Source organism: Bubalus kerabau, chromosome 12 (assembly GCF_029407905.1).
Source record: "Bubalus kerabau isolate K-KA32 ecotype Philippines breed swamp buffalo chromosome 12, PCC_UOA_SB_1v2, whole genome shotgun sequence".
In the NCBI taxonomy this organism is placed as follows: domain Eukaryota; kingdom Metazoa; phylum Chordata; class Mammalia; order Artiodactyla; family Bovidae; genus Bubalus; species Bubalus kerabau.
The window spans coordinates 25379777-25406580 of record NC_073635.1 but is presented as its reverse complement, the minus strand read 5'-3'; the positions used below and the strand labels follow the sequence as shown (position 1 = coordinate 25406580).

The 26804-nt window shown below is 40.5% G+C and overlaps 2 protein-coding genes across 3 annotated transcripts in view; one reads left to right on the top strand and one right to left on the bottom strand.

Annotated features, from left to right (window-relative positions):
- Window positions 1-3323: 3323 nt before the first annotated feature.
- Window positions 3324-11870, top strand: RFXAP (regulatory factor X associated protein). Its single transcript, XM_055542341.1, has 3 exons — window positions 3324-4093; window positions 7995-8102; window positions 10419-11870. The coding sequence occupies exons 1-3, from the start codon at window positions 3602-3604 to the stop codon at window positions 10527-10529; spliced, it is 711 nt and encodes a 236-aa protein (XP_055398316.1). The 5' UTR covers window positions 3324-3601; the 3' UTR covers window positions 10530-11870.
- Window positions 11871-21986: 10116 nt separating this feature from the next.
- The window catches only part of SMAD9 (SMAD family member 9), a 61091-nt gene continuing 56273 nt past the window's right edge, over window positions 21987-26804 (bottom strand). For both annotated transcript variants that reach the window (XM_055542339.1, XM_055542340.1), the window contains 2 exons: window positions 24730-24986; window positions 21987-22364 (listed from right to left, as the gene is read on the bottom strand). In XM_055542339.1, the coding sequence (XP_055398314.1) occupies window positions 22221-22364; window positions 24730-24986 (401 nt within the window). In that variant the 3' untranslated portion in view covers window positions 21987-22220. The remainder of the gene's footprint in view (window positions 22365-24729; window positions 24987-26804) is intronic.

Sequence of the window (26804 nt, the reverse complement as noted above, 5' to 3'; positions counted from 1 at the left end):
AATGTTCTAAAACTAGAGTGTGGTGATGGTTTCACAACTCTATAAGTGCACTAAAAACCATTAAGTTGTTCACTTACAATGGGTTCTTTCAGTTCAGTTCAGTTCAGTTCAGTCGTTCGGTCGTGTCCGACTCTTTGCGATCCCATGAATCGCAGCACGCCAGGCCTCCCTGTCCATCACCAACTCCCGGAGTTCACTCAGACTCACGTCCATCGAGTCAGTGATGCCATCCAGCCATCTCATCCTCTGTCATCCCCTTCTCCTCCTGCCCCCAATCCCTCCCAGCATGAGTGTTTTCCAATGAGTCAACTCTTTGCATGAGGTGGCCAAAGTACTGGAGTTTCAGCTTCAGCATCATTCCCTCCAAAGAAATCCCAGGGCTGATCTCCTTAGAATGGACTGGTTGGATCTCCTTGCAGTCCAAGGGACTCTCAAGAGTCTTCTCCAACACCACAGTTCAAAAGCATCAATTCTTCGGCGCTCAGCTTTCTTCACAGTCCAACTCTCACATCCATACATGACCACTGGAAAAACCATAACCTTGACTAGACGGACCTTTGTTGGCAAAGTAGCGTCTCTGTTTTTCAATATGCTATCTAGGTTGGTCATAACTTTCCTTCCAAGGAGTAAGCGTCTTTTAATTTCATGGCTGCAGTCAGCATCTGCAGTGATTTTGGAGCCCAAAAAAATAAAGTCTTACACTGTTTCCACTGTTTCCCCATCTATTTCCCATGAAGTGATGGGACCAGATGCCATGAGCTTCGTTTTCTAAATGTTGATGTTTAAGCCAACTTTTTCACTCTCCACTTTCACTTTCATCAATAGGCTTTTTAGTTCCTCTTCACTTTCTGCCATAAGGGTAGTGTCATAATAGGTTCTTTAATGGTGTGTAAATTATGTCTCAATAAAACTTAAAAAAAACCAATCTGATGTCATTTATTGAATACTATATAAAAGGAATTTGTACTAGGATTTAAATAGTACTTCCCTCAGTGATGTGCTAGTATTTTTTTAAACCAGTTAACTGATATAAAGAATGCTTAGCACACAATTTACAATCAATAATACAATACATGACTCTTAATTGTAAACTCCAAACACTTATACTTCGGTGTGACTTGCCATGTCTTGCAAAATCCACTTTCAGTTTTTAAAATTATTTCACCAACAATAGTGTCACAAATTCAAACAATAAATAAATGCTTGATGTCTGGCTAATACAGCAAAGAAGCTGTGCACATTATTGACCAACAGTGTAGTTCTGACAAGAATGTTGACTGATATTTTTATTTACTTTCAGGAGAAAAGTGAAACAATGAAGATGTATGCCAGAACTTCACTTGTTCTTCACTGAGGTAAGAAGCTTCTTTGGTGAAATCAATCATGACAGTTTTCAAAGAATGAAAGAATATTTTCTCAATTATGGATGGGTGGTATTGACTATATGACAGCCACAGACATGAAACATTTTACCTTTAATCTTCATTAACATTTTTGCTATCACTTTCTTAAATCTAGAGACAACCAACAATAAATTCAAGCCCTGCTTTGTAGCATTTGACAATTTCCATGGTGTTAATACTTCCACAATGGCTGGTTTCAAGCTACCAACACATCTCTTAATGCAGAGCTGAGAAGAGATAAGCAGTATCACACCAGTAAACAGTATTTCCACATACAGATACAACCAACATAATTTATCTTATCAGCGTAGCTAAAAGTAAAACAATTATGAAGAGATGAGTTTTGAGTTTTGTGATCTTTGTTTTTAACATAAATTAATTGTAAATTTATGTAATTTAATATATTAAATATATTTATGTAATTTAATGTAACAATTAATAGTATAAAGTATAACAGTGAGCTTCCATCCACTGACTCTAACACACAACCAACTGCCCATTTTACCAGCAAGAAAACTGAAGCTCACAGAGATTGTCACTAACTAGCCCTGGTCACACAGGACAGTGCCACCCAGGTTGGTCTATTCCAAACCTTCTTCCTCTCCTTAAAATGTAGCTGGTTTTAGCAACTACTACAGGCATCGACCACTAGCCATCAACACTGGGGCAAGACCCTCCACCACAGCCGGCTTCCATCAACTACCTCTAGTCACATGAAAAGACTAACTTGCTGAAGGCTCAGATGATGGTTAATAATTTTTTTAGAAATAAAATGTTTTTAAAAAAAATTTTTAACGTAGTTAAGACCTACCCACATAGCAACATCCAAACACTTTCCTGTGAACAGATTTATCATTTGTTGGGTAACCATCGCTTTCCTTTCCAATGGGTGGAATGGGAATTCTGACTAGAGAAGGAGGAAGGAAAAAAAGGAGAGAGCACATCTACCTGACAGTTTTGCTCAGGGCCATGGAAGGATCCGATTTGCCTGAGTCCAGATTCAGTGACCAGCAACTGCATAACAACTGGTAGGAATGATAGATCATTGTCTTTCTAACGTTTGCCATTCGATAATCCTATTCACACATTCCCGTCACTATAGTTCGTGAAAACTGTACTGAGGACTTACCTTAGAGGTCTTAGCAAAGGCCACGTGCTGTGCGTCCTCAGTCACCAACGACTCTTTGCGACCCCCTGGACTAGCCCATCAGGCTCCTCTGTTCCCTGGATCTTCCAGGCAAGAATATTGGAGTGGGTTGTCATTTCCTCCTCCAGAGGATCTTCCCAACCCAAGTCTCCTTTGTCTCCTGCATTGGCAGGCGGATTCTTTACCACTGAGCCGCCTGGGAAACCCAAAGACCACGTATTTTAACCAATTTCCAAGAAAGAAAAAGGTTTCAAGAGTAAACCATTTAGTTCTCCACAGAAATACATCCCGGCCCGGGTCTGGTTCACTCCTTCTCCGTGGTACCATTTTCACATCGGCCGCCTCTGCCTTCACTGACTGCTATCTAGTGGGGCCTGGTCGTGACACGGCCACTGCTCAGCCTATCATCTCCCATTCCTGTCAGAGTGGGGTGAAATATTATAATGCAGTCCTGATGCCGCATAAGAAGGCTCATGAACAATGTGAATTTACACTGTGTAGTTTCAGTAAAAAAAAAAAAAGTGCTTCGAAACATTTAGGCAGAGTCAGTTCCAGTCAAAAAGCGCCGCCAGGCCCAGCTCCTCAAAACCTCAAGGGCAGGCAGCACCAGACGCGGGACCGACCGCGATGCAGCAATCTCCCGCCACCGCGAATCGCACATGCGCAGTCAGCCCCTCGGGCGGCCGCTCAGCCCCACCCCTCAGAGACGCCGGGTTCCCTGAAGCCACGGAGCGTAGAGACGCTCACGCGCCGGCGGCAGACGCGCAGGCGCAGTGGGGCGCTGGTGCGGAGCCCTCTCGGGTTTTTCTCGTGGTCCAGGGAAGCTGGTTTGCTAGGTGCAGTTGGGCCCGGCAGGTGCTGAAAGGCCGGGCTCGTGGATCCCCAACACCTAAGTCTCAGCAGCACGGAGGTGCAGGGTGTCACCGAAGGCGCGGGGCCGGGCGCCGCCAGCGGCGCGCTCCGCCCCGGAGCCCCCGCCCCTGCCCCGGGCCAGGCCCTGGCTCCAGCCCCCGTCCCGGGCGCCTCGGCCTCGCAGTTCGCGCTGCTGGTGATGCACCCCTGTGGAGGGCAGGACGAAGCCGCGGCCGAGGGCGTCCTGCGGCCGGCTCCGGCCCTGGTGGGCAGCGGCGGGCCCGGCAAGCCCGTTCGGTACCTGTGCGAGGTGGCGGGGGATGGCGAGGAGGAGGCGGGGGAGGACGAGGCCGACCTGCTGGACACCTCGGACCCCCCGGGAGGAGGCGAGAGCACAGCCAGTTTGGAGGATCTGGAGGACGAGGAGACCCACTCGGGGGGCGAGGGCGGCGGCGGGGGAGCCCGGAGACGGGGCAGCGGTGGTGGCGGCGGCGGCGGCCTGAGCAAGACATGCACGTACGAGGGCTGCAGCGAGACCACGAGCCAGGTGGCCAAGCAGCGCAAACCGTGGATGTGCAAGAAACACCGCAACAAGATGTACAAGGACAAGTACAAGAAGAAGAAAAGCGACCAGGCCCTGAACTGTGGTGGGGCCGCCGCGGCTGGCAGCTCAGGAAACGTCAAACTGGAGGTATGGCCTGGGTCTGGGGGAGTGGGAGGTGGAAAAAGAGACCCAACTCCTGCCGCAGACCGCAGCTCCAGCGCCTGCCCACCGGCTCCCGAAGGGGCTGGGTTTCCGTGGCTGGACTTGTGACTGAAAGTTAGCGAGTGCTTGCCCTCAAAAAGTTTATGCAGACGTAGGCAAGCCTGAACAGTTTTGGTACACCCTTGTAGAGATGAGTAAATCTCGATGAAAATGGTGTGACATGGTAGCAAAGCTGTAATTTCAAAGATCTGGGATATGGGCTGGAAGGGCAGGTAGTAAATTGAGCTGATTTATCACTGGAGGAGCAGGCAAAGAGCATTAGGAACCCAACTGAAATCGGTCCTTTAGAGAAGGTAATCTCTTTCTTTTTTCACTACCCTATTCTCAGTATCCTTTTCTTGAGTATACCTAATCTTAGTACCCTGTTCTCAGCACCTTTCCACTAGCTAAAGTGGAAAAAAGAGTACTTTGGTTAGTATTCTTTGTGTTATATTCTTAATCTTATCTCAGTACTCTGTTCTTATTAATAGTGTTTAGTTCTGTTCTCAGTGCCTTTCTCTCAGTTAACTTTATTTTTAATACTCCAATTCTCAGTAAATAAGCATCTCTCTTATTCAAGAATGAAAATAAGGGTAGTCGTTTGACCCTCTGTTTGTTCCAAAGGTACTCATTCACTTCAGAATTCTTTACAGACTGAGAAGATGATACACTTCTTTTCAGGAAGACATGTTTTACCTGTAACCACTTTCTTTTTCTTTCTTTCTTTTTTAATTGTCAAGCATTTACACCTACAGTTTGAGGAAAATAATAAAAGTCAAGTAGATACCTGAATTAGAATCTCTCCCTCCAACCCCTACAAAAAGAAACTTTAATTTTTTCCTATTCTGAAATAACTTGCATGATTTCTTAGGAAAGAGAATTGCTATACTCAACAAATAATAGCCATTTACTTAAAGGACACTATCAGTTTGAAGAATCAGGAGCTCTAAGTCTTTGTTAAACTGAGTGGAAAGAAAAGAACTAACGGAAACAGTCAGGATACAATAAGGGCCAACTATAAGTGCTGCTTTCTTTAGTAGTGGAGAGGATAGATCACTGTAGGCTGAGATATTCTAGAAAAGCTTTGCAGAGAAAATACAACTCAGTATAAGCTAGAAAGGATGGCTAATAGTTTGTGTTTGAAATATGCCAGGCACAGTGCTCAGCTATAAATGGAGTCTCCCCCTTCAGCAGTGAGATAGATACTTCACTTTCCATAAGTGGAAGCTGAGGCAAAGAGAGGTTAAGTAACTTGGCCCAGATCATGCAGCCAGCAAGTACTCAAACCCAAGCAGTGGTTCTAGAACCTTCAGTCTTATCCCCACACTATCCTGCTTCCCTAGAATTTTGGTGGTAAAAAGAAAGAGAAGCACGTCTTAGTAAAGGAAGGAGAAGTGGGAATACAGGAGCTACTTTTCAGAAGACTAAAGTGGAGTATCTGTGTGGAAAATTCACAAAAGATAAATTTGGAAAGAGTTTGAAGCCAGTTTTTGTATGATACTGAATGCCAGGCATTGGGATTTGAATTTGGAGGCTTCAAAAGAAAGTTCCTAGTTAGGCAGTAACAAGGGCTCCTATTGTAATGGTCTGGGTTAAAGTCAAGGGCCTCTAGATTTAGAGATTTTTAGGAGATAGCTATAGAAGGACTGGTAGGTGGTGACGGGGTGTGCTGCCATAATATGAGCAGCAAGATTAGAAATTAAGGTATTTAAAAATCAGTATTCCTTAAAAAAAAAAAAGAAATCAGTATTTCTGACACAAATCAAGGTTAAATGAGGAACAGATGTATATAATGTTTAGTCCATGTATCTAAAAATGGTGCTGTGTGAGTGACACAGAAAGGAACCAGGGATGAAAGCAGTGACCTGTGGGATTGATCATTATCATAAAATGTCTAAGAAGGCTATCATTTGGAAGAAGCAGTAGAGTTATTTTGCATAGTTCTGAAGTAACCAGGGCTCAGGTGAGTCACAAGGGTTATGTGTTTCAGCCCAACCTAAGGAAATGACACCTAAACGTTAGTTACTCAAAACCAAATCAGTTCAGTCGCTCAGTCGTGTCTGACTCTGCGACCCCATGGACTGCAGCACACCAGGCCTCCCTGTCCATCACCAAATTCTGGAATTTACTCAGACTTATTGTCCTTTGAGTCGGTGATGCCATCCAACCATCTCATCCTCTGTCGTTCCCTTCTCCTCCCGCCTTCAGTCTTTCCCAGCATCAGGGTCTTTTCCAATAGTCAGTTCTTCGCATCAGGTGGCCAAAGTATTGGAGTTTCAGCTTCAGCATCAGTCCTTCCAATGAATATTCAGGATGGGTAGCCTCAAAAGTTGGTAACTCCTTAGATCAAAAAGTGTTGAAGATTTCTGTAATTCCAGCACTTGCAGAAGTTAGGACTGGATGACTGAAGGTTATTTTCACTACAAGCTTCTATGATTTTGTGTTACTAACATTCTGAATGTATTAATGCACAGTGATGTGTATGAGGTGGTGAGAATACGGAAACTCCACTGTCAATTTCAGCATCCCATTTCTAGTACACATAAGAATCAATCAGTCCCATAAGTAGTTAATCTTGTGGGGAGAGAGAAAGAAATTATTTTTGTTTTCTCTGAGTAGTAGAGTCTTCTTTTTACAGGTGTGTGTGTGTGTGTGTTTGTGAGGCTTAACATGTTTAGGAATTGAATATTTTTTTAACATTAAATTGATAAACTTCTCATAGTGAAAGAGATGAGGTGAATATTCTAATAGATAACTCAGAAACCAGTAGAAAGAAAGTCAAAGGATTTCCCTGATGGTGCAGTCGTTAAGACTCTGCACTTCCAATGCAGGGAGCATGGATTTGATTCCTGTCTGGGGAACTAAGATCCCACATGGCATGGCCAAAAATAAATAAAATAAAATTGGAAACGTTTTAAAAAAAAGATCAAGAGAAAAAAACAGCTTAACATCTAAATAATCTTTAGATGAAGAGCAGAATAAGAGTAAATTTATACAAGGCATGGCTTATGTGACTTTATATTTGTCAGAATTTTTGTATATAGTCAGCATTTTATAAGAGTCAGGATGTTTCAGTAAACTTAGCATTTTATTGGCCAGGAAAATTGTAAGTATTGAAGATCCTACCAGGTAACTGGGGGAACATAGTTGGTAGTAAGTGCTGCTGATTTTGAGAAGGATGCCTCAGGGTATGGTGTGATTTCAGGGCTACCTGTTTTGTCTATACCAGTGGCAAGAGATTACTTACACCAGTGCTTCCCAGTCTTTTCAAAGCCAATTTGTCATTTTTCTCCTGGTGACTTCCAAATTTTGAAATCTTTGTGTATCAATTGCTTTTCTTTAAGTAATATTTTACTGCCTACTCCATTTTTTGGTTGGTGGTGTTTGTTGTTTTGTTGGGCAAAAAAAGCAGTGAAGAGTGTTTCATTAGCACTATATAAATGGCCTTTGAGTTCACATATTCCATCCAAAGGCAGGCAGACAATTTGACCTGGATAGCTTTATCTGAAGACAGTGTTCCGTTTCCACTTGGCATTGTTTTGTAATGTTGAAAATCGCTCACAGCTATTAAAATAGGTCCCCTTCCTCTACCCCTGCCCCTCCGTTGATTTTTGAGAACTTCTGGAGACTGAAGATCCCAGGTTGGAAATGCTGGAGGGTGAGGGAGTGAGGCGTGTTATATAAAATTAAATGTCAACACTTTGCCTAGTGACTTAAAGAGGGACTTTCCCAAAGGCTCCCAGGAACTGGGCAATAAGGAAGAGAAGCAAAGCATCATTGAAATGCCTGTAATCATGGATTATCATATCAACTCTTAATCCTATTTGCATTTTGTCTTTTATTGCAGGAAAGTGCAGACAACTTACTCTCCATTGTAAAACAAAAAACGGGATCTTTTGGAGATCGACCTGCAAGACCTACTCTTTTAGAACAAGTGTTAAATCAAAAAAGACTGGTAAATATCTGTTTGTACAGTAGTTCCAAACCTGACACATTTGTTTGTTATAAATGGAACTGTTCAACTTTTGAGATTTTTAAACTGGTTATCACAGTTATAACTGTGCCTCTGCCAGTATACATTGGAATCTCATAAAGACAAAATTACAGAGAAAATATAATTTCAGTTCAGTTCAGTCGCTCAGTCGTGTCCAACTCTTTGCAACCCCATGAATTGCAGCATGCCAGGCCTTCCTGTCCATCACCAACTCCTGGAGTCCACCCAAACCTGTGTCCGAGTCGGTGATGCCATCCAGCCATCTCGTCCTTTGTCGTCCCCTTCTCCTCCTGCCCTCAGTCTTTCCCAGCATCAGGGTCTTTTCACATGATTCAGCTCTTCTCATCAGGTGGCCAAAGTATTGGAGTTTCAGCTTCAACATCAGTCTTTTCCAGTGAACACCCAGGAATGATCTGCTTTAGGATGGACTGGTTGGATCTCCTTGGAGTCCATGGGACTCTCAAGAATCTTCTCCAACACCACAGTTCAAAAGCATCAATTCTTCGGCACTCAGCCGTCTTTATAGTCCAATTCTCATATCCATACATGACTTTTAGCTACATAAAAATGAATACTGTAGTAAAAAAATGGCAGCATAAAAATAAAAATGCAAACTTGAAAGTAACAGGGAAAAGAGTTGCAATAAATATATAAAAGATGATGTTTGATAAGGTTGACATTTTTCTCATACAGATTGATGAAAAATTTTGCCCTCAATACATTGCAAAAAAAATATAAATGGAAAAAAGCAGAAATGCTTCCCTTATATGATATGGAAATGTATTTCATATCAGTAAAAAAATCACATAAGAAACAGTTCAATAAGTGAAAATTATTTAAATGATAAAACACAGTGATGTTGAGGACTCCCATGAAAGGGACTCGTATTCTGATGGCATCTTACATTAGTACAACACTAATATAATATTTATTATAATATTAATAAAAAAGCAGTTGGACAGTCTGTATCAAGAGTCCTTAAAATGGTCATTCCTTCACTCAGAAATCATTTTACTCTAAAGACATATGCAGGAAATGAACCTAAATATAGATAAAGTTAAGCATAAGGACATTCCCAGAAATGTATTTATCACAAATAGTAAAATAGTAATTTAAACAACTTCATTGTTCAGTAGCCTCATAACAGCTAAGTAGACTGTTGTACATTTACTTAATAAAGGTTGGGCAGTCTTTACGAGAGTTGAACACGACTGAAGTGACTTAGTGGGCATACATGCATTGGAGAAGGAAATGGCAACCCACTCCAGTATTGCCTGGAGAATCCCAGGGACAGAGGAGCCTGGTGGGCTGCCATCTATGGGGTCGCACAGAGTCAGACAGGACTGAAGTGACTTAGCAGCAGCAGTCTTTACGGATAAATTTTAAACAAAAGCATTTAATAAATAGGAAATATACTATGCTGTAATGTTAAATTTTAAAATCAGTATTTAATGATGGTACTTCCATCTTATTTGGTTTATCTTGTTCAGTATATTCAGTTCAGTTCCTGGCGTGTTGTGATTCATGGGGTCGCAAAGAGTTCAGTATATTAGGCTCAAGGTTTTTCTTCCTTATCAATTTATATAAATACTTTAATAAAAACAGTCTTATATTTGTCTTGTGAGTATAACTATATTTAAAAATGGTCAGTGTATAAAACTTATTAGTTCTTCTAGAGCAGTTGTATTTCTTTTCTGAACTTTTAGTAGTGTGCTAATATTAGTTTTATTATACATGTATACCTATATTTACACACACACACCTATACACGCGATCATACATCATTTTTAATTTCTTCCAAATTACTTAGTGAGCTAGCGGGAGGAACTTGAGCTCCAGTACTTGTCAAAAATGTATATGTTTCTAAACTGGAATTTTAACTGCCATGTTTACATGGGGTATCTTTTCATTTCCTTTTTTTTTTTTCCCTTGCTGTAATCTTGGGCCAGCGCTCTTCTTGGCTCTTAGGTTTCATAAAGAGTATACATGCTGGCATATCATAAAAGCATTTCCTTTGTGTGCAAAGTCACCAATAAAATCAGGCTTCCCACATGAGTTTTAGATTTTAGTATTTGATGCATGATACCAGATTTTATTATTATTAGTTTGAAGTTTAACTTCAGTACATCAAATGAAGAAATGAATTCAGTTCAGGAATTTTTTTTGTAAGTATATTGTATCGGGTATAAGGATATAGCAGAGTAATTTTACAGCATGAATACAATCTCATAAGAATACTGCTATTAATAAACATATTTTCTCTTTCTCCTTTTTAAGTCATTACTAAGAAGTCCAGAAGTGGTGCAGTTTTTACAGAAACAGCAGCAGCTATTAAATCAGCAAGTTTTGGAACAAAGACAACAGCAGTTTCCAGGAACATCGGTGTGAGGAAATTTATTAAGAAGATCTACACGTTTTTTATCTTATTGTAGTAGACAGACGGACATATTTTTATACTACAGATAAATGGAGTAAGACATGCCAGCAGATGGTAAACAGTCATTTTCCTGTGAATGTATGTGTGCATTTGGAGACAAATAAGCATTGCACATTGTGCGTCTAGTCCTTTCAGATCACCGTGGATTTGAGGAAATCAGCTTATCTTTCCAGGGTAGTATTTAAATACAAGGTTTTTTTTTTAAAAAAAACTAAGTGTTTCTCTTCAGTCATTGTTACTGAAGGTAATACAGCAGTTGCTTTCTGTGGAAGTCACGAAGTTAATAGATATTAATCTTGGATCATCTAACTCAGTGGTTCTCATCAAGGGGCAATCCATGGCAGTACAAGGGCCATGGATGGGTATGTTTTGTCACAGTGACCTTGAAAACTTGCTGTTTTTTAGTGAGTGGGCCAGGAATGCTAAGTGTCTGGAATGGTCCCCCACAGTTCAGAATTATCTTGCACTCGGTGCCAATAACCCTCCTCTTAAGAAACACTGAGAGCTATTTGTGTTGATAAAATGTAGTTAGGGCACCTGGAGTTGGGTTCTCATAATAACCTTTTCTTTCTGGTTAAGACTGGAGCTGTCAAGGTGGTAAGCATATTTTTTATGTGTAAAGAAAGGGATCATTATTAAATATCTGAGAGAGTAGGATGTGCACCTCTTCTCAAAGATGTGCTGGTAAAACCCAGGAGGGATTAACTGAGTACCCTGGAATGAGTGCGCCTCCTAGAGTCGGCCTCTGTGCTTCTATCAGTGTTCTCTTTTAAAGCAAACAACTCTTGTGTACTGAATTTGTGAACAGTACAAACGTATGTTCTCTTACCAGTGTCAGAACAAAACTACTTTTTTATACTCATTTCTTTTTCAAAAAGAGATCCCCAAAATAACACTCCAGCATTTTTGTAAGAAGATCGTATTATTCCTAGATAATGTTCAGAGAGTGATGGGCAATCTGGATAGATACTTTTTTCTTGTATTTTCTCCTAGTAAAACTTTTAAAAGGCGAAGTTTACCAATAAGAGTGCCAAATCAAATGTCAAGAAAGTATTTCCAGTGTTAGAATAATAAGTGCATGGGCCTGAAAGTTAAAACTGTGCAGAAAGTTGTTACAGTCTCTTGAGTTTTAAGCTATGAAATATATATCAAGTTGAATTTAGTCATGGATGTTCTAAGATATCCTTAAGGAGAGAAGGAATCTTTTTGTTGACTTTTTATATCTGTTTTTATACCTGCATATCTGTGCAGAAACACTTACCAGAATTACTCATTAAAGTCATTATCGACCTTTGAGTTGTCTGATTCACTAATTCTCTTCTTCAGTTGCTCTACACCAGATGCAGAGGAATCCATTTACATTTGTTGTCCACTGTTAGCTTGTTTTCTTAATTGTGGAGCTGGGAGCTTTTTTTTTTAATCCCTAGAGTATAAGTTAACGTCTAGTTAAAAAGCAGCTTATCCTTCTTCAAGTGAAACAGGATGAGGAAATTAGAAAGTAATAGGTCAGTAAAAGCTGAAGGAACTTAAAATATATTAAAAGAAAGGAACTTAATGTATAAAAAACAATAAGGTTTTTACTTATTTGGGGTAGGTTTATTGCAGTTTGCCCCCAACTTTGTTTTACCCCTCCATGTATGTGTTACTTTTGTAACGTGGCTTCACTGTTCCTCTCACTGAGGGGTTGAGCTTATTTATCCTTTAAATCTGGAGAACTGGCCTTGTGTGTGTATCCTTGGATGGCCTCAAGGAGCAGAGACACCATCCTAGCCTGGGACCCCCTGTTTTGGACTACTGTGTGAGAGGCAGTAGATCTTGTATTTCTTGTATCTGCCATGGTTATTCAGGTGTTCTGTGACATCCAGCCAAACCAATATCCTCAATAATATTAGTATTATCCTCAGTAATACTGTATGTAAGAGGGTTGATGAGCAGCATTGAAGATTTGGTCTGGAAACCAGGAACCAATAATGGCAATCTGCAATCAGGTGACAGTTTACAGGGCTCCAACAGACATAGAGGAAGAAAGATAAATTGCAAGCTTGAGCTCAGATTCATTTAGTGGAAGAAGTGGAGGAAGTTAGGTTGCTTTTGTGAGAGTACTCAGTTATAGAAGCTAGAGTTCTTGCTGAACAGAGAAGAAATGAGGCCAACAGGAAGTGGAGTTTACTATGACATTGCAGAGCAAGTGTAGGAAGAATCCGAGAGCACGAGGTACTTCATCTAGGAAACTAGCAGTACTCGTTACAATGAGTTAGCAACTGCCCCAGTCTTTATAACACTCTGTAACAGTGAGTATATCAATAACTCAAGCTGCTTTATGCCTTGGTTTTAAGACCATTCCCAGACTTCCACTTGAAGAGTGGGATTTGGAGGGATTGAATAAACAAGCCTGTAGGATTTAGTGGCAAGTAAATAACTCAGGGATGGCTCTCAACTCAGGGAGAAACCCAGAGGGATTTGCTTCAGCTCATCAACCAGCAGCTCTAGTGCACCGCCAGAACTTGTTGAAAAGCAATCAAAAAAGGAAAGGGAAAGAAAGAAAACGATGAAACAGATGCTTTGCATCAGAAGTAGTTAATCCAGCCAAATGGTCTTCAAAAGAGGTGTCCATCAAAGATTGTATTAATCAAAAATTGTGAGGGGACTACAGTTAGTTTTGAATAGGCAAATACAAAAGATCATAAATAATGTTACCAAATTATATGTAAATGTATAATTATATGCTCATGCAAGCTCATATGCAAAATTGGAAGTAGTAAAGGAAAATTGGGTCACTGGTGTCATGGGGTAGAAGAATGGGGTGTTCAGTGGTTGGGAGATCTTTTATCAAAAGAATCCTTTGAACGCTTAAATTTTTACCACACATAGATGACTCTTTCCAAAGTGTTTTTGTTATTACAAACTGAAGTCCTATTACAAATTGAAAACAGTAGATAGGCTATGGTTTTTTCTTGGCTTTGTAGTTCAGTTTATAGAAAGAAATACATTTTTACTGCCGAATCTGTATTTCTGAATATGTAGCACTTATTTATTGTGAGAGTCCCCTCTGAGAGTTTCTTACCATCCATGTGAGATCTTAGTTTCCTGATCAGGGATTGAACTCTGGCCCCCTGCGTTGGGAGCATGGAGGCTTACCCAGGGAAGTCCCTGGGAGAATTTCTTTTCCTTGCATTTCTACCAGCAGTAGGAATTGCTGGTTTTTTTTTTTTTTTTAAACCTCTTGCCTTTCTGATAGCTATATTACTGCTGCCTGTTGCATTTACTAGCATTTCCATGAATCCTGGTAAATTTGAGAACCTTTTCCTATGCTTGTTGGCTACTTAGATTTGGCTCTTCTCTCCATTAGCTAGTCCTGTCTTTTGTCTATTTTTTCCATTAGCCTCCTTTTTTCCTAAAATGTGCAAAAAGTCTGGTGACTGTTACGAAAATGAACCCTATGTCATTTTTCTTTTTTTCATGTCTAACATTGGTTTATTTACCTTTTTATGGTATCTCTTGCCCATGTAGGCTTTCAAGTTTTGAATATTTGGACATATCTGACACTTCTTTTATGGCTTTTGGTTTAAAAGGTCTCAATTTGGGATCTTTGACGTGATTATTGATTTAAAACTTCTTCTTTTTCTAGAATTAGAAAATACAATTACTACAGCTGTTGGCAGGTAGTCTTGATTTCCTTTGTGTAACTAATCGACATGGAAATTTTAGTATTCCTATCATCATTACCCCCTGAGTTTCTAACTTTATGTAGCTATGAAAATGAGTATTGTAATCATGATTACAGATGCTGTTGAATGGTGCATGCATGAGACCTGCATTCAGATAGTCTAGCTTATGATTTAGAGATGGGCTGAACTCTCATTTATTGAGCAGACTTGTTTCACTGTAGAAAAAAAATATTATTAAAATACTAATTAAAATGCTTTTACTGAGTTTAAACTGAATATTTTCAAAACTTTTTAGTGAAAATACTTGACATGTTTAATAATTAGGTGAGTTGATCTCATCTTCTAATCAGGACATTGGCTGCTTTTCCCTGTTCTCCTTATGATATATTGCTCCACCCTCCAAATAATCATTTGTATTATTTTAATGCAGCAAAGGTAAGCTTTTATTATTATAAACTGCAGCAAATTAAATGATGCTTTCTATTCATAGCTTTACCCTAGTGATATAGAAATGCATGCAGCCTTTGTTACAATGTAGTCATTGAGCACAGATACTGATTTTCATTAGCTGTTTGTAGTTTGGGCTTAAAAGGGCCCAAGAGTATATGCAGCAGGAAAGCAAAATCAGAGAGCTAAGGAAAACAAGCATAAAAGAAGTAACAACTAGTGAGATTTTCTGTCTGTTTTCCTCTCTTATAATTGCAGTCTGGGTCGTTGACTGTCTTTGGTTGGAGACCACTGTCCACTGTTAAGATTTTATGGTGGTTGCCTTTGAAAATCTAGTAAGGAGCAGGATATATTAACATCAGATATTTGCACAAAATTACATTACTGTTTATTGAGGTAATATAATTATATTAAGTAAAATACACATAGTTAGGTGTACTTCACCATCATGTTGATTAGGATCATCTCTGTGGGTGGCAGGTGAGGGTAATTGTGACAGCATTATTTTCTTTCAGAAAATGAGTCTTAGAGAAAGCCATATTTTTCTAAGATCACCCAAAGTTGTCTGCCAGTATGGAAGCTCCATCTCGTACTCAGGGACCCTGTTTCCATGCTCCTGTGATGCTTGCAGAGCTGGCCTTTCCTTTCTAAAAGACCCTTCAGGGCTCTGACACCCTGCTTTTTGTGCCAGTGAGTGGACCCTCCTGGGGTCAGGGGTCTGCCAATGTGAGAAAAGCCAAGCCTCCCTCCCTTGTCCGGGTACCTTTCTCTCTTCATGCCCAGAGGCCACGTGGCCATGTTTCCTGTGTCTCTTCTTTTTCCTATTCACCCTTTAGCACCAGCAACCATCAGAATTGCCCTTTGCTCCCTAGTCGCAGACATTCACTACCTTTAAATGGTGTATAAAGTCCATCTAAGACCTTGAACATTTCCTGCTTTGTTAGCAATTGGAAAATGACCACGGCCCCTGCCCAGGCCAGGCACTGCCTATTCTGAAGGCCAATGAGAATTTAAAACCGAAACTCACTGAGTAACTCACAGGTACCCAGTTTGGAGAGGAGGGCTGGGTGTTTTGGGGCCAGCAGAGCACTGGGCTCTAGCCTCTTCTCCAGCCACAAGATGAAGCCTGGGATCACCGTGGTGCTCCCCACCACATGAGTCCTCAGAGGCCAGTGCTGCCTAACTGCCTGCACTGTGCCCTCACTGGACAATGCCAGGGCTCACCTCTGGCGTTAGTAACAGGAGCCAGGAATTGAATGCTTAACCTCTAGCAACCAAACTGGCAAGCCTTCCCACAGAGCCTGAAAAAGAGGAGTATTTTGAACACAGATCTCTTAAACAGCTGTTGCACTGGCAGAGCAGATGGAGCCAGGGTAGTGTTCAGAACCAAAATAGCAATTGTATCACAAATTACAGGTGCTTCCAAACAGGCTTACCTGCACTTTGTGACAAGCCGCCGCTCCTCCCACCTGAGGGTTCAGGACGAACCAGAGACAGAGCTGCATGAGCTTTCCGCTCGTTCATGGCGACTGTGTCAGTTATCGAGCACACCACCCCGAAGCATAGTGGCTCACAATAATCACCTCCCCTGCAATAGTGTTAAGGGTTAGCTGAGCTTACCAGAGGTCAGGCTCAAGGGTGTCTCCTTGAGGAGGGATTCAGATGAGGGCACAGCTGTGGTTGGTAACATTCGAGACGCTTTATCCTCAGGTCTCAGCGAAGTGGGGGCCCACTCCAGGCCAGATCCAACCCACAGTTCGTTTCTGTACTGCCACAGGCTAAGAATAGCTTTTACATTTTTAAATGGTTGGAAAACCAAAAGAAAAATCATCTCATGACATGTGAAAATTACATGAAATTCAGATTTCGACATCTGTAAGATTTCACTGGCACAGAGCCACCCCTGGCCACATACATAGTTTATGGTGGCTTTTGCACTGTGGTGGCAGAATTGTGTAGTTACAAGCGGAAAATTTTTACTGTCTGGCCCTGGATGGAAAAGTCTTCTGACCCCTACTCCTAAGCATCTCTCTACAGACAACTTCATTAACCATCAGTGGGTTATTTTGAGAATGTTTAGTTTTTTTCTTTCTAAATGATGAGGCCAGAGAGAATCCAGCCTGTCACTTGCAGGCATTATCTCCAAATAATGTACTGCGTGCAGGTGTGAGTAATTTGGGGCTTAAAACAACCATGAATATAATTTTCAGTATATTTACTCCATCTTAACATCATCTTTCAGATTACTGGAGTAAATCTGAGGCCACAGTTAACATTTTTATCAGATGTATGCAAATAATAGAACCATCTATGATGATCATACAGAGATAAACGTTCAGAAGTGTTATCTTCTTTATATGCCGTGTTGACTTATTCTATGAGAATTCTTCTGCTTCTTTACTCAAATTCACATTCTGAAAATAAATGCTTAGAATAGAAATCATTTTAAGTTTTAACTGTCAAAGCTGCCTTTCCTTGCTACTACTGTACAGCTGAGTATTTGCAAACTAAGTCATAAGCATGCTTCTCTCTTCCCCACCAGCTGCAGCATGGTCACCAGACATGCAGTTGGAAGCTTGCGATTATTTTTATTTTGGGAAGAAATTAAATAATTGCTGATTTTAAAAAAGGAATCGGAAACAAATACCATTTCTGCCTTCATAATGGGAACCCCAAATGCCTTTCTAAACAAACAGCTGGAAAATGCTGAACACAGATAGAATCCTTGTCTTTAAAAAGTTCCCAGCCTTGTAGAGATGGATGGACAAGAAGACATTATGGTATAGGGATTGATAGTGGATCTTGATGAGCACAAATTACGATGGGGGCACAGAGATTGAGCACCTAAGCTGGTCTAGAAATGTCTGGGAGCCTTGCTAATGGGAACCAATGGGAAGGAAGGCAAGGTGGATCCGCCCAGAAACCTTCCGGGGTACACACCCAGGCCTGGTGGAGAGCTCATTGCTAGGCCCTCCAGCAGCCTGTCCCAGCTGATAGCACATTGACCTTTATCAGTTTACTTGTTCATCTTCCTCCACAGACTTGGAAGTTTCTTCAAGGCAGAAACTGTCATCTGTCATTGTTATCTACAGTGCCTGCCTGGTAATAACTGATGCTCAAGAATCATCTAATAAGTGAATATGTGGAAGTTTCTAGGCTAATGAAAATATTCTGTCTCTTAGGCTAATGTTTAGAGAAAATATTTTGTGTCTATACAACGGTATATTTAAAAATATGTACTAGTTTGTGGTTGAAGTACCAATACCAAATTTTGGATGCAAGAACAGGGTCAGGGAAAATAGGAGATGCAAAGACAAGCAAGACACAATCACCGCTCTCCATAAACTTCAGCTTAAGTAAGATGAGATGGTTGGATGGCATCACTGACTCAATGGACATGAGTGTGAGCAAGCTCCGGGAGTTGGTGATGGACAGGGATGCCTGGCGTGCTGCAGTCCACGGGGTCGCAGAGTCGGACATGACTAAGTGACTAAACTGACTGAACCCTCCTCTGTGGAACTAGAATAGCTTGTCTTTCATCTGTTTACATTTTGAATAAAGGGCTCCATTTAAAAAAAAAAAAAAAAAGAAAACTTTAATCAAGTTAATAAAAGACCAAGTTTTCTCAAAATACTTACATATTACACCCCCCCCCCACCGCATTTAGACTGGAAGGACATTTAATGAAGAGAACAGAAAATTTACATTTTTAGATATTTTCATATTCCTCCTGGATTCCATCTTCACTTTTCCTGAGTTGCCTTTAACACTTTTCTAACAGGTATTATATAGCAATGTACAGATATTTACAGTAATTGTTCATTCCCATATACTGTAGTATCACTTAATATTTGCTAATACACAGGAAAAAAAAGCTTCTATGCATATCCTTTCAAAAATTACTGCAAAATATCTTCAAGGTTCTATATTTTTTTCTACTTTATATACAGTAGTGTGTATATGTTAATCCCAATCTCCTAATTTATCCTTCCCCCTCCAAGGTTCTATATTTAATGCCAGTTATTCTAAGATGCTTAATTCAAAACTGTTACCTAATTTCTCTATAGGATGTTGGATTTCAAAAAATCCAATTTTCAAAACAGGATTGTATAAGATCATCTTAAGGACCCATATACAACAAATCCTTCTATGAGGATTTCAGGGAATAATGAGCCAAAAGACATTTAGGTACAGTATTCTTTATTATAAACAATCAGATAACAGTGTAAGTGTGCATTTGAAGGATAATTGAGGCCTAGCTATAATAAAAAACATGACTTAAGTAGAAATAGTTTCTTTTTTGTTAGTTTGTTTTACATTAATTTGAACTTAACATATGCCAAGATCATGTAATTTGTCATACAGTTCGGCCATTAAATCCTTTAACAAGAGCAGACAAAATTTGGAATGCATGTTACATTTTGCTTTATTTGTTGACTATGTATACCAAATATTCAGGACATACTCAAAGTTAAGCCGGTGCTTGAAGTCTAACAAGCAATACCTAAAAAATGTTTTTGTTGCTATGACGGGGTATTCACTTCCTAAGAAGACAATGAAAAGGAGATTCTAAATGCTAGGTGGTTGTCCAACCTTTTCTGATTTAAACTGAGTGTAAAAAAAAAATAACATAAAGTAAATGTATTGAGAATTGACATCTTAATAGTTCCAAAGCACTGGTAGGTATTAAAATATCATCTAACTAAAAATTTTTACATCTCAAATTTTTAACAGGAGAAAAACAAAACCCAGACTTGAACAGCACTGTAAATGTTCTGAGTCTTGTCAGCAGGCCAGATGTTACTGTTCTCTATTGCCTTGTCTACGGCAACGTTAAACATGTTTGGCAATTGCTGATGCAATTAATGGCTCGGCATGTCCACTTTGCTCATGATCCTATAAAAGAATGTGAAGACATTGTTTGGACCGTCTACCTCAAGGATTGAATGTTAAATAAGCACATTTAGAAGTCAGAAATCAAATCCTTGCATTACAATTTTTAACAATTCTTACCAGAAAAAAATTTAAAAGCCTGATCTAAAATGTGACTATGTTACAATGACTTAAGGGTTAATTTCCCATCACTTCTAAATTCTCTGAATTTCACAATATCTTGATAAAGGCTTTTGGTGAGATAGACCTGGTAGTGATGCATACGTACCACTTTAATCATTTATTTTTTGAAGATACAATTCCAGTTCACTGGAACGTTCTGTACTGGTTTCCCAAAGCTTCGTGGAAAGCCAGTGTATCTTTTCATGTCATTATAAGCAACTAGTACCGATTAATTCTGTAAAGGTGTAAGATTACCAGAGGAGGAGTCTGACCACTGACGGATAAAGTGATGTTTGATCCCTGGAGCCCAGACCACGTGTACCTCATGCTGTTTTGTGCAGCAGGACTCGTTAGAGAAGACTTCACCACACTAATGCGTTTTCCAAGGAAAGGGGACATAGGGAATTACTGGAAAACAGGGAAGCAAGAGAGGAGAAATCCAGCTTTGAGACAGAGGAAAAGCCTCATTTATCCAAGGATGTCTTCATCCATGACTTGATTGCTCAGAAGAGACAGAAAATCAGTTTCAAAATAGAGATAATTAGGAAATCAATTACACTTTTTTAAAGCATAAGAAAGAGTGCATGTTTTGTTTTAATAGTTCTTGAAACGAGGATGATTCTACGGATTTCCGTGTAGACTCTCAGCTCCAGAGAGCTGGGACGGTTTCTTGTGTACATTGACTCTACAGTACCTACATACATAGTTGGTGAACCAATAAACTACAGAGTTCTCTAAACACTAAACGGACCACCTAACTTTAATGTAAAATGTGATATTTTCTATTGTATATATGAAAGCTTCTAGGTAACACTAGTCATTACAAGAGGTGACGGCAGTAGCTCACGCATACATTGTTTTCATACGATCACTCCTACCTTGAATACAATTTAATGAGAAACAGCTACTATATACTAATGCTAGAAAGAGTTGCGACAGAATGTATAAATGAAGAAACCTCCTGGATCACTGAAGTACCCTCTGTTAACAAGCATAATTACCTTCTTAAATTATACATTTTAAAGAGGGTGTGAAATAATTTTCCAAGCAATGCAGTGTTTAGTGGGTCAGAAATATATATATATATATATCAAAGTACCTAGAAATTTGGTAAATGGCCCTCTCTTTATCATCCAAGGGTAAATAACAGGTTTTGGTATTTTGTATGCATTTTTTAAAAATGTCCTGTTATTCAGGACCACTGTTCCTCAGAAATGATAGGGATTATGGAATTACTCTTATTTGGGAACTTATTTCCAGGTATGAGGCTTTAGTTTTATAAGAGGCTACCACCCATGACCAGCAGGTCACTTAATCGGTAGAGACACTAAGTTAAAGAACTCACATTGATTGCAGCAACGTGTCTAGGTTTTCTCAAAGGCTTCAGTGAATGTTGTTTGAGTCATCTGTGAAGAGTTAGTTTACCAACGTGTGAGGAACATGCGGCAAAATGTGCCCTCGCCTAGAGACTGTGAACGTGGGAATGTGAGAAGGAATAAGTAAACACAGGGTGTTTTTGTCCGATGCTCTTATTCTACTGCTGCTTCCACACACACACACACGGGACTTAAACACAAGGCCAGCAAGCATGCCGTGCAGACTAAGATCTGCAGAGCTGCCTGCCCTAGTCACCAGGAGAACTTACATGGAACTTAACGTGATTTCCTACGTGGAAGGCAGGCATCTCTGTGGGTGATGCATGGATTAAGAAAGTGCTGGTCTTATTTTGCAGTTGGGGGATATAGCTCATTTCATGCTATTTTTATATTTATAATATCTTCCCATATTAGAGTCATTTATTTTTTTTGTACAGTGGTAAGATAATGAGGCAACCTGGCTCTCAGCTTCACAGTTTCTTTCTTTTCCGATCACAGTTTTAATTGGTTTAAAAGGTACCATTCATATCAGCACAACAGTCTACCTACAGGTATTTCAACTTCATAAATAAAGCTTATATGACTTGTCTTACATAACTGATTTTACAAGCTTGATTTTCTTTTTTTGTCAGCATTTGAAGTGAGGTTGTTTAAATGTTACAGGTTTGTTTTGTCCAAAGTGTTATTTGCTCTAGCGCTGCTAGTACCTGATTTTTGCTACGTAAACAGTTTTAGTATTTTTCTGGACTGGCCACACAATATGCCTTATGTGACACGGCAGACGGAAGCTGCCTTTGTTCTGCCAGCACCCTTCAAACACTGTCCACAGACTTGCCTCTCATTTGTTCTCTCCCACAAAAGAAGCTGCTGCTTATTAGAGCATAGGTGCAAAAACCCTGCTTTTCTCATTGCGTTGTAGTGGCATCAGGTTAACTAGAAAGCACAAACCAAGATGGTGATACAAAATATGAAGAGTATATATTAAATGTATTTACATGTGTACTTAGAAACTTCAGTTAGTCATGAATCTGAAATGATACAAGCCACTGCCTGCAACAGCATCTACCCTATAGAAATGTGCGTTGAGACAGGACTGTTAAGACACCGAAGAAATCGGGTTGTGTGGGGAGCCCATCTGAGTCAGAACTTTGTCCAGCCACTGCAGCGGTCCATGAAGGTGGATCTCAATCCAGCAGGGCGTGCTTGTGACATCCTGGCGATGGTACTCGGCTCCCCAGCCCTGAAAAGCAAAAACGGGGCCACGTGATTGTGCCAGATTTCCAGGCAGCCTCCAGGGGCACGAAACAGGCCTGCTGGACACAGCCCACCCACCAGGGCAGCTTCTGGGACCTGAGAACATGAACTCTGCATTCCTGCAAGTACAAGACAACCTTTTCATCAGCCAGACACCCTAAGATGAGTCCCCATCTGAGGCTTCCTCCTGGGCTCGCAACTAAATCCACGGACCTAGAGAGGGCCTGGGTTCCTGCCATGTCAGAGACACTGGGAAATCATGCTGTCTTCCCCAGGGAAGGGAGCTTGAATGCATGTTCACCCCCTTAATGCTGAAGTCGTGTTTTGCACGAAACAGAAAATGGCTGGATCTGAAAGTTGTTAAGTGAGAGCTGAGGGTGCTCTCTGTTACTCAGGGTTGATGAAGAAAGCTTGTTTCTCCTCTCCCATGCTGGCTCACTTATGGCAATTTGCCATTGGTGACCATCCACAGGAGAGACCACAAAAAATAAGTTTCGTTAACATCCATGACCTCACATGGTTGCAATTTTTTATTGTGGTGAGAACTTAACAATTTCTTTTACACTCATCACCTATAGTTATATTTGCTAGGAATCTTTTTTTTTAAGTCCCTGCAATATTAGTAACAGTTTATTTTGTGAATTATGTGGTTTTATGAATTTAAAGGCTACATATATGAGAAGTACATCTAGTTGATCTTAGGAAAATCAAATTTCTATACAAGTTTATAATACAGTGAAATTATTATGTCTGAGACATTGGCCATCTCATCCCAATTTTTAAAACAGGCCTAGAAAAAAGTACGTCAAATGGTTGCTTATTATCGCCCTCTGCTGGCTCTAAAGCATCAGAATGTTTGAAAAGACTTTCAGGTATTTGTTAATTGCCTGACGGTGTAAAAATGCTTTTAAAGCTTAACAGTAAATTTGAATAAGGGCTTCCCTGGTGGCCCTTAGATGGTAAAGGGTCTGCCTGCAGTGCAGGGGATCTGGGTTCGATCCCTGGGTCAGGAAGATCCCCCGGAGAAAGGAATGGCTACCCACTCCAGTATTCTTGCCTGGAGAATTCCATGGACAGAGGAGCCTAGGGGGCTACAGTCCAAGGGGTCACAAAGAGTCGGACACGACTGAAACGACTTAGCATGCATGCAAATTTGAATGAAACTGTTTTGTCACCATGAAAAAAATGAATTCAAGAAGTCATTTTCTAAACTGGAAACTCTATTCTTGAGTCTCATTTTTTAAATAATTACTGAAATTATAAATAAGAATGTTGAAAAATGGGACACATTTTTCATGGTAATTTTACAGAATTAATAAATAAATTTTTCTTTGAAAAAATCTGGAACAAGCCATACTGATATCCCTTGAATAGATAGGTCATCATGGGAAAACTGTCACATATACTTAGTTTGACAAACAAGCTCAGATTTGGAAATACTAGAATTATTTGCAAGTGCTTTGTGAGGAATGAAACATGATAAGCTGAGGGCTTAGCTTCAATGTGCATATCCAGTTTTTCCTTCCTACTAAGTTAACTCCCTCCATTCTCCAACCTTCACATCAACTTTAATTAAAGAACTAATTGAGAAATTCACAAATATTCATAAGCAGAACATCTACTACTGTCTCAGAATTAATCGTAAGCCCCATAATGTTTTTATCCCAACCTGTTTATACCTTTGTAAACAGCACTGAATTCATACTCTCTTGTATTAGACCCAGTCCTGTTTTGTAGCTTATTTATAAATACGATCGCCTCTGTTTGCCTGTCTGCTTTGTAAGACTAAGGAGAGTGTCTTATTCAATTTCAGGTAAATTCACCATTTACTTAGTGACCATAGCGCTCAGCAATTTGAGGGAAGAAAAAAAAAAAATCTCTGTAGCATTAAGTCCTATACAACCATCATAGTCACTTTATCTTCTTTATTTAAAGAAAAATCAGGTAACTGTCTTAACTTGGTTTTCCTCCAAAAGTAATATACTTAAGAATTTTCTTAAAATTGCTAAACAAGAGATGTCATACTCATGGAGGAGCTCTTCTGAAAAACAATTGAGAGTTTTCCTCCCAAAATGCTGTCTACTTGCCCTGGCTGTCCAACTGTCACATCAGTCGAAGACTGTTTAAAAAAATATATATTTTTTTTACTTATTTATTTTCTTATTTGGCTGTACTGGGTCTTAGTTGTGGCACACAGGATATTTAGTTGACCCACGTGGGATCTAGTTCCCTGACCAGGGATCGAACGTGGGGCCCCTGCACTGAGAGCAGGGAGTCTTAGCCACTGGACCGCTGTGGAAGTCCTGTGCTCTTGGTCTCTATCTTACAATCGGGAAGTGAGCACTCCTTACCTTGACAAAACTCATCCTGATGGTGCACATCTTGGTCAGCTCGTAGACGACTTCAAATCCGTGGTGCACAGACTGGGCGAGCAGCTGAGCGAACAGCTGGTTGTTGAAGATCTTGAGGCTGCAGCCGCTGGGGATCTTGCAGACGGTGGCTGGGTGGAAGCCGTGCTGATAGTTGCAGTTCCGGCTCTGCACGAAGATGCTGCTGTCACTCACACACTCGGCATAGACCTCTCCCCCGACGTAGTACAGGTGCACGCCTGGGAGGCAAAAACAGTCTTCCAGCACCAGCACTGAATTCCACTTAGACCTACCCCCCTTCCCATCTCATCCGCCTCTGTCACCTAAAGAGACGTGACTATCAACTGTAAGGTTAATTTTAATATCACCAATCATTGATTAGTACCACGAGTGCCCCTAAGGTTGACCTGCTTTAATTATCATCTGTATTTTCTCCATGAGTGCATTTAAAAGTATATTGCAACTCAGGTTTGCATAGCCAAGAATAAAGAAGGAGGCTGGCATATATTAGTACTGCTCCTGTCACTTTCAGTCTCATGCTTGTTCATTCTAAAAGGCAGATCTCATACTATTAGAGGCAAAATAACAACAGAATGCAGAAAACATCAAATAGTCCTTCAGGGACATGTAGAAATAAAGAACTGGACACAGTAAGTACCACGGTAATGTTACTTACATGCATATACTAAATCCACTTCAGAGGACATGATAAATGAAGTTTACGTTTTATTTTACTAACAATTATAAATCCTTTTCTCTTAGTACCTCAAAGAGACCTATTCCATTTTAAAGCTTATCACCTACATTTACAGGTCATAGAAATAATGCCTATTTTTACCTACAGTGAAATTCATGCCACATTTTCAGATAAAATATAAAGATTCAATCAAAATGTAGTTTATGCTATTTTATCTCATGTTCTTAGAACTAAAAGGTGAAGAGGGTCTTGAGAAAGCTGTTGCTCAAAGTACATTTTAGTTGATGCTCTTCCTCCAAATTCTGGGTTTAAGACTCAACATAAATTTGTAACAAGGGACTGGAGTTAGGTGAGGTGAAGATGTTCTAGTCTAGGGAATATTAAATACCAGAACAACTGTTCCCCAACCTTTTAGCAGAAACAAAATCTCTATCTCCAGGTGTCAACATGGTTGTAAATACAGTCTCCATGCAGTGGCAAGGGGATTGTAGAAATGATCTTGAATCTACTTATAGGGACAGATTTCGGTACTTAAAAAAAAACCACACACACACTTTTAAATAATACAACTGAAAGACTTCCAGGGCTTCTCAGACCTGCATTTAGGAAACTTGACCGACATAGCCACTCAGTTTCTTTGTCAGGATCTAAGTAGCAATGGAGGCAATTTTTGCACTATTATGTAACTACTTCCTGCCAGTTTTATGGTTTCCTTTTCCCATCTCCTTTCCCTTAATACAATTTTAGAAAAGAATGGCTTTCAGGGTCATGTATACAAACCACAGACCCCGACACAGTCTGAAGAAACTGATTCAGGGTCACAATGATAAAGCTCTTGATACTCGGGTCAAGGTTCCCCTCTCACTGCCTCAGTCAGACCAGGTCCCCTCCTCTGCTCAGCCTTCCTTTTCTGCCTCACCTCCATGATTCTCTCTCCCGAATGCCCTGGGGTCTGATCCCCATGGCCCTGGCCCTGAGGAGTAGGCAGAAGGATGGTCCTAACTGGCTGGGACACAGTGCTGGACCCACATGTGGGAGGTGTGTGTGATTAGTTGCTCAGTCGCGTCTGACTCTTTGCGACCCCATGGACTGTATGTAGCCCATCAGGCTTCTCTGTCCATGGGATTCTCCAGGCAAGAATATTGGAGTGGGTTGCCATGCCCTCCTCCAAGGGAATCTTCTGGACCCGGGGACTAAACAAGGCTCTCCTGCATGGCAGGCGTATTCTTTACCATCTGAGCCACCTGGGAAGCCCAGACTTACTTGGCTGGACCCACATATTGGGAGGTGAGACGGGGGCAAATCCAACCAGACTTCTTTAAAAACTCCCAGGGGAAGGCCTGCCTCTGGGGTGGCTGGA

Coding starts and splice junctions, on each gene's coding strand:
- RFXAP (XM_055542341.1), top strand. CDS start 3,602: ATGCACCCCTGTGGAGGGCAGGACGAAGCCGCGGCCGAGGGCGTCCTG. Junction 4,094..7,994: donor CAGGAAACGTCAAACTGGAG/GTATGGCCTGGG, acceptor CTTTTATTGCAG/GAAAGTGCAGACAACTTACT. Junction 8,103..10,418: donor TGTTAAATCAAAAAAGACTG/GTAAATATCTGT, acceptor CTCCTTTTTAAG/TCATTACTAAGAAGTCCAGA.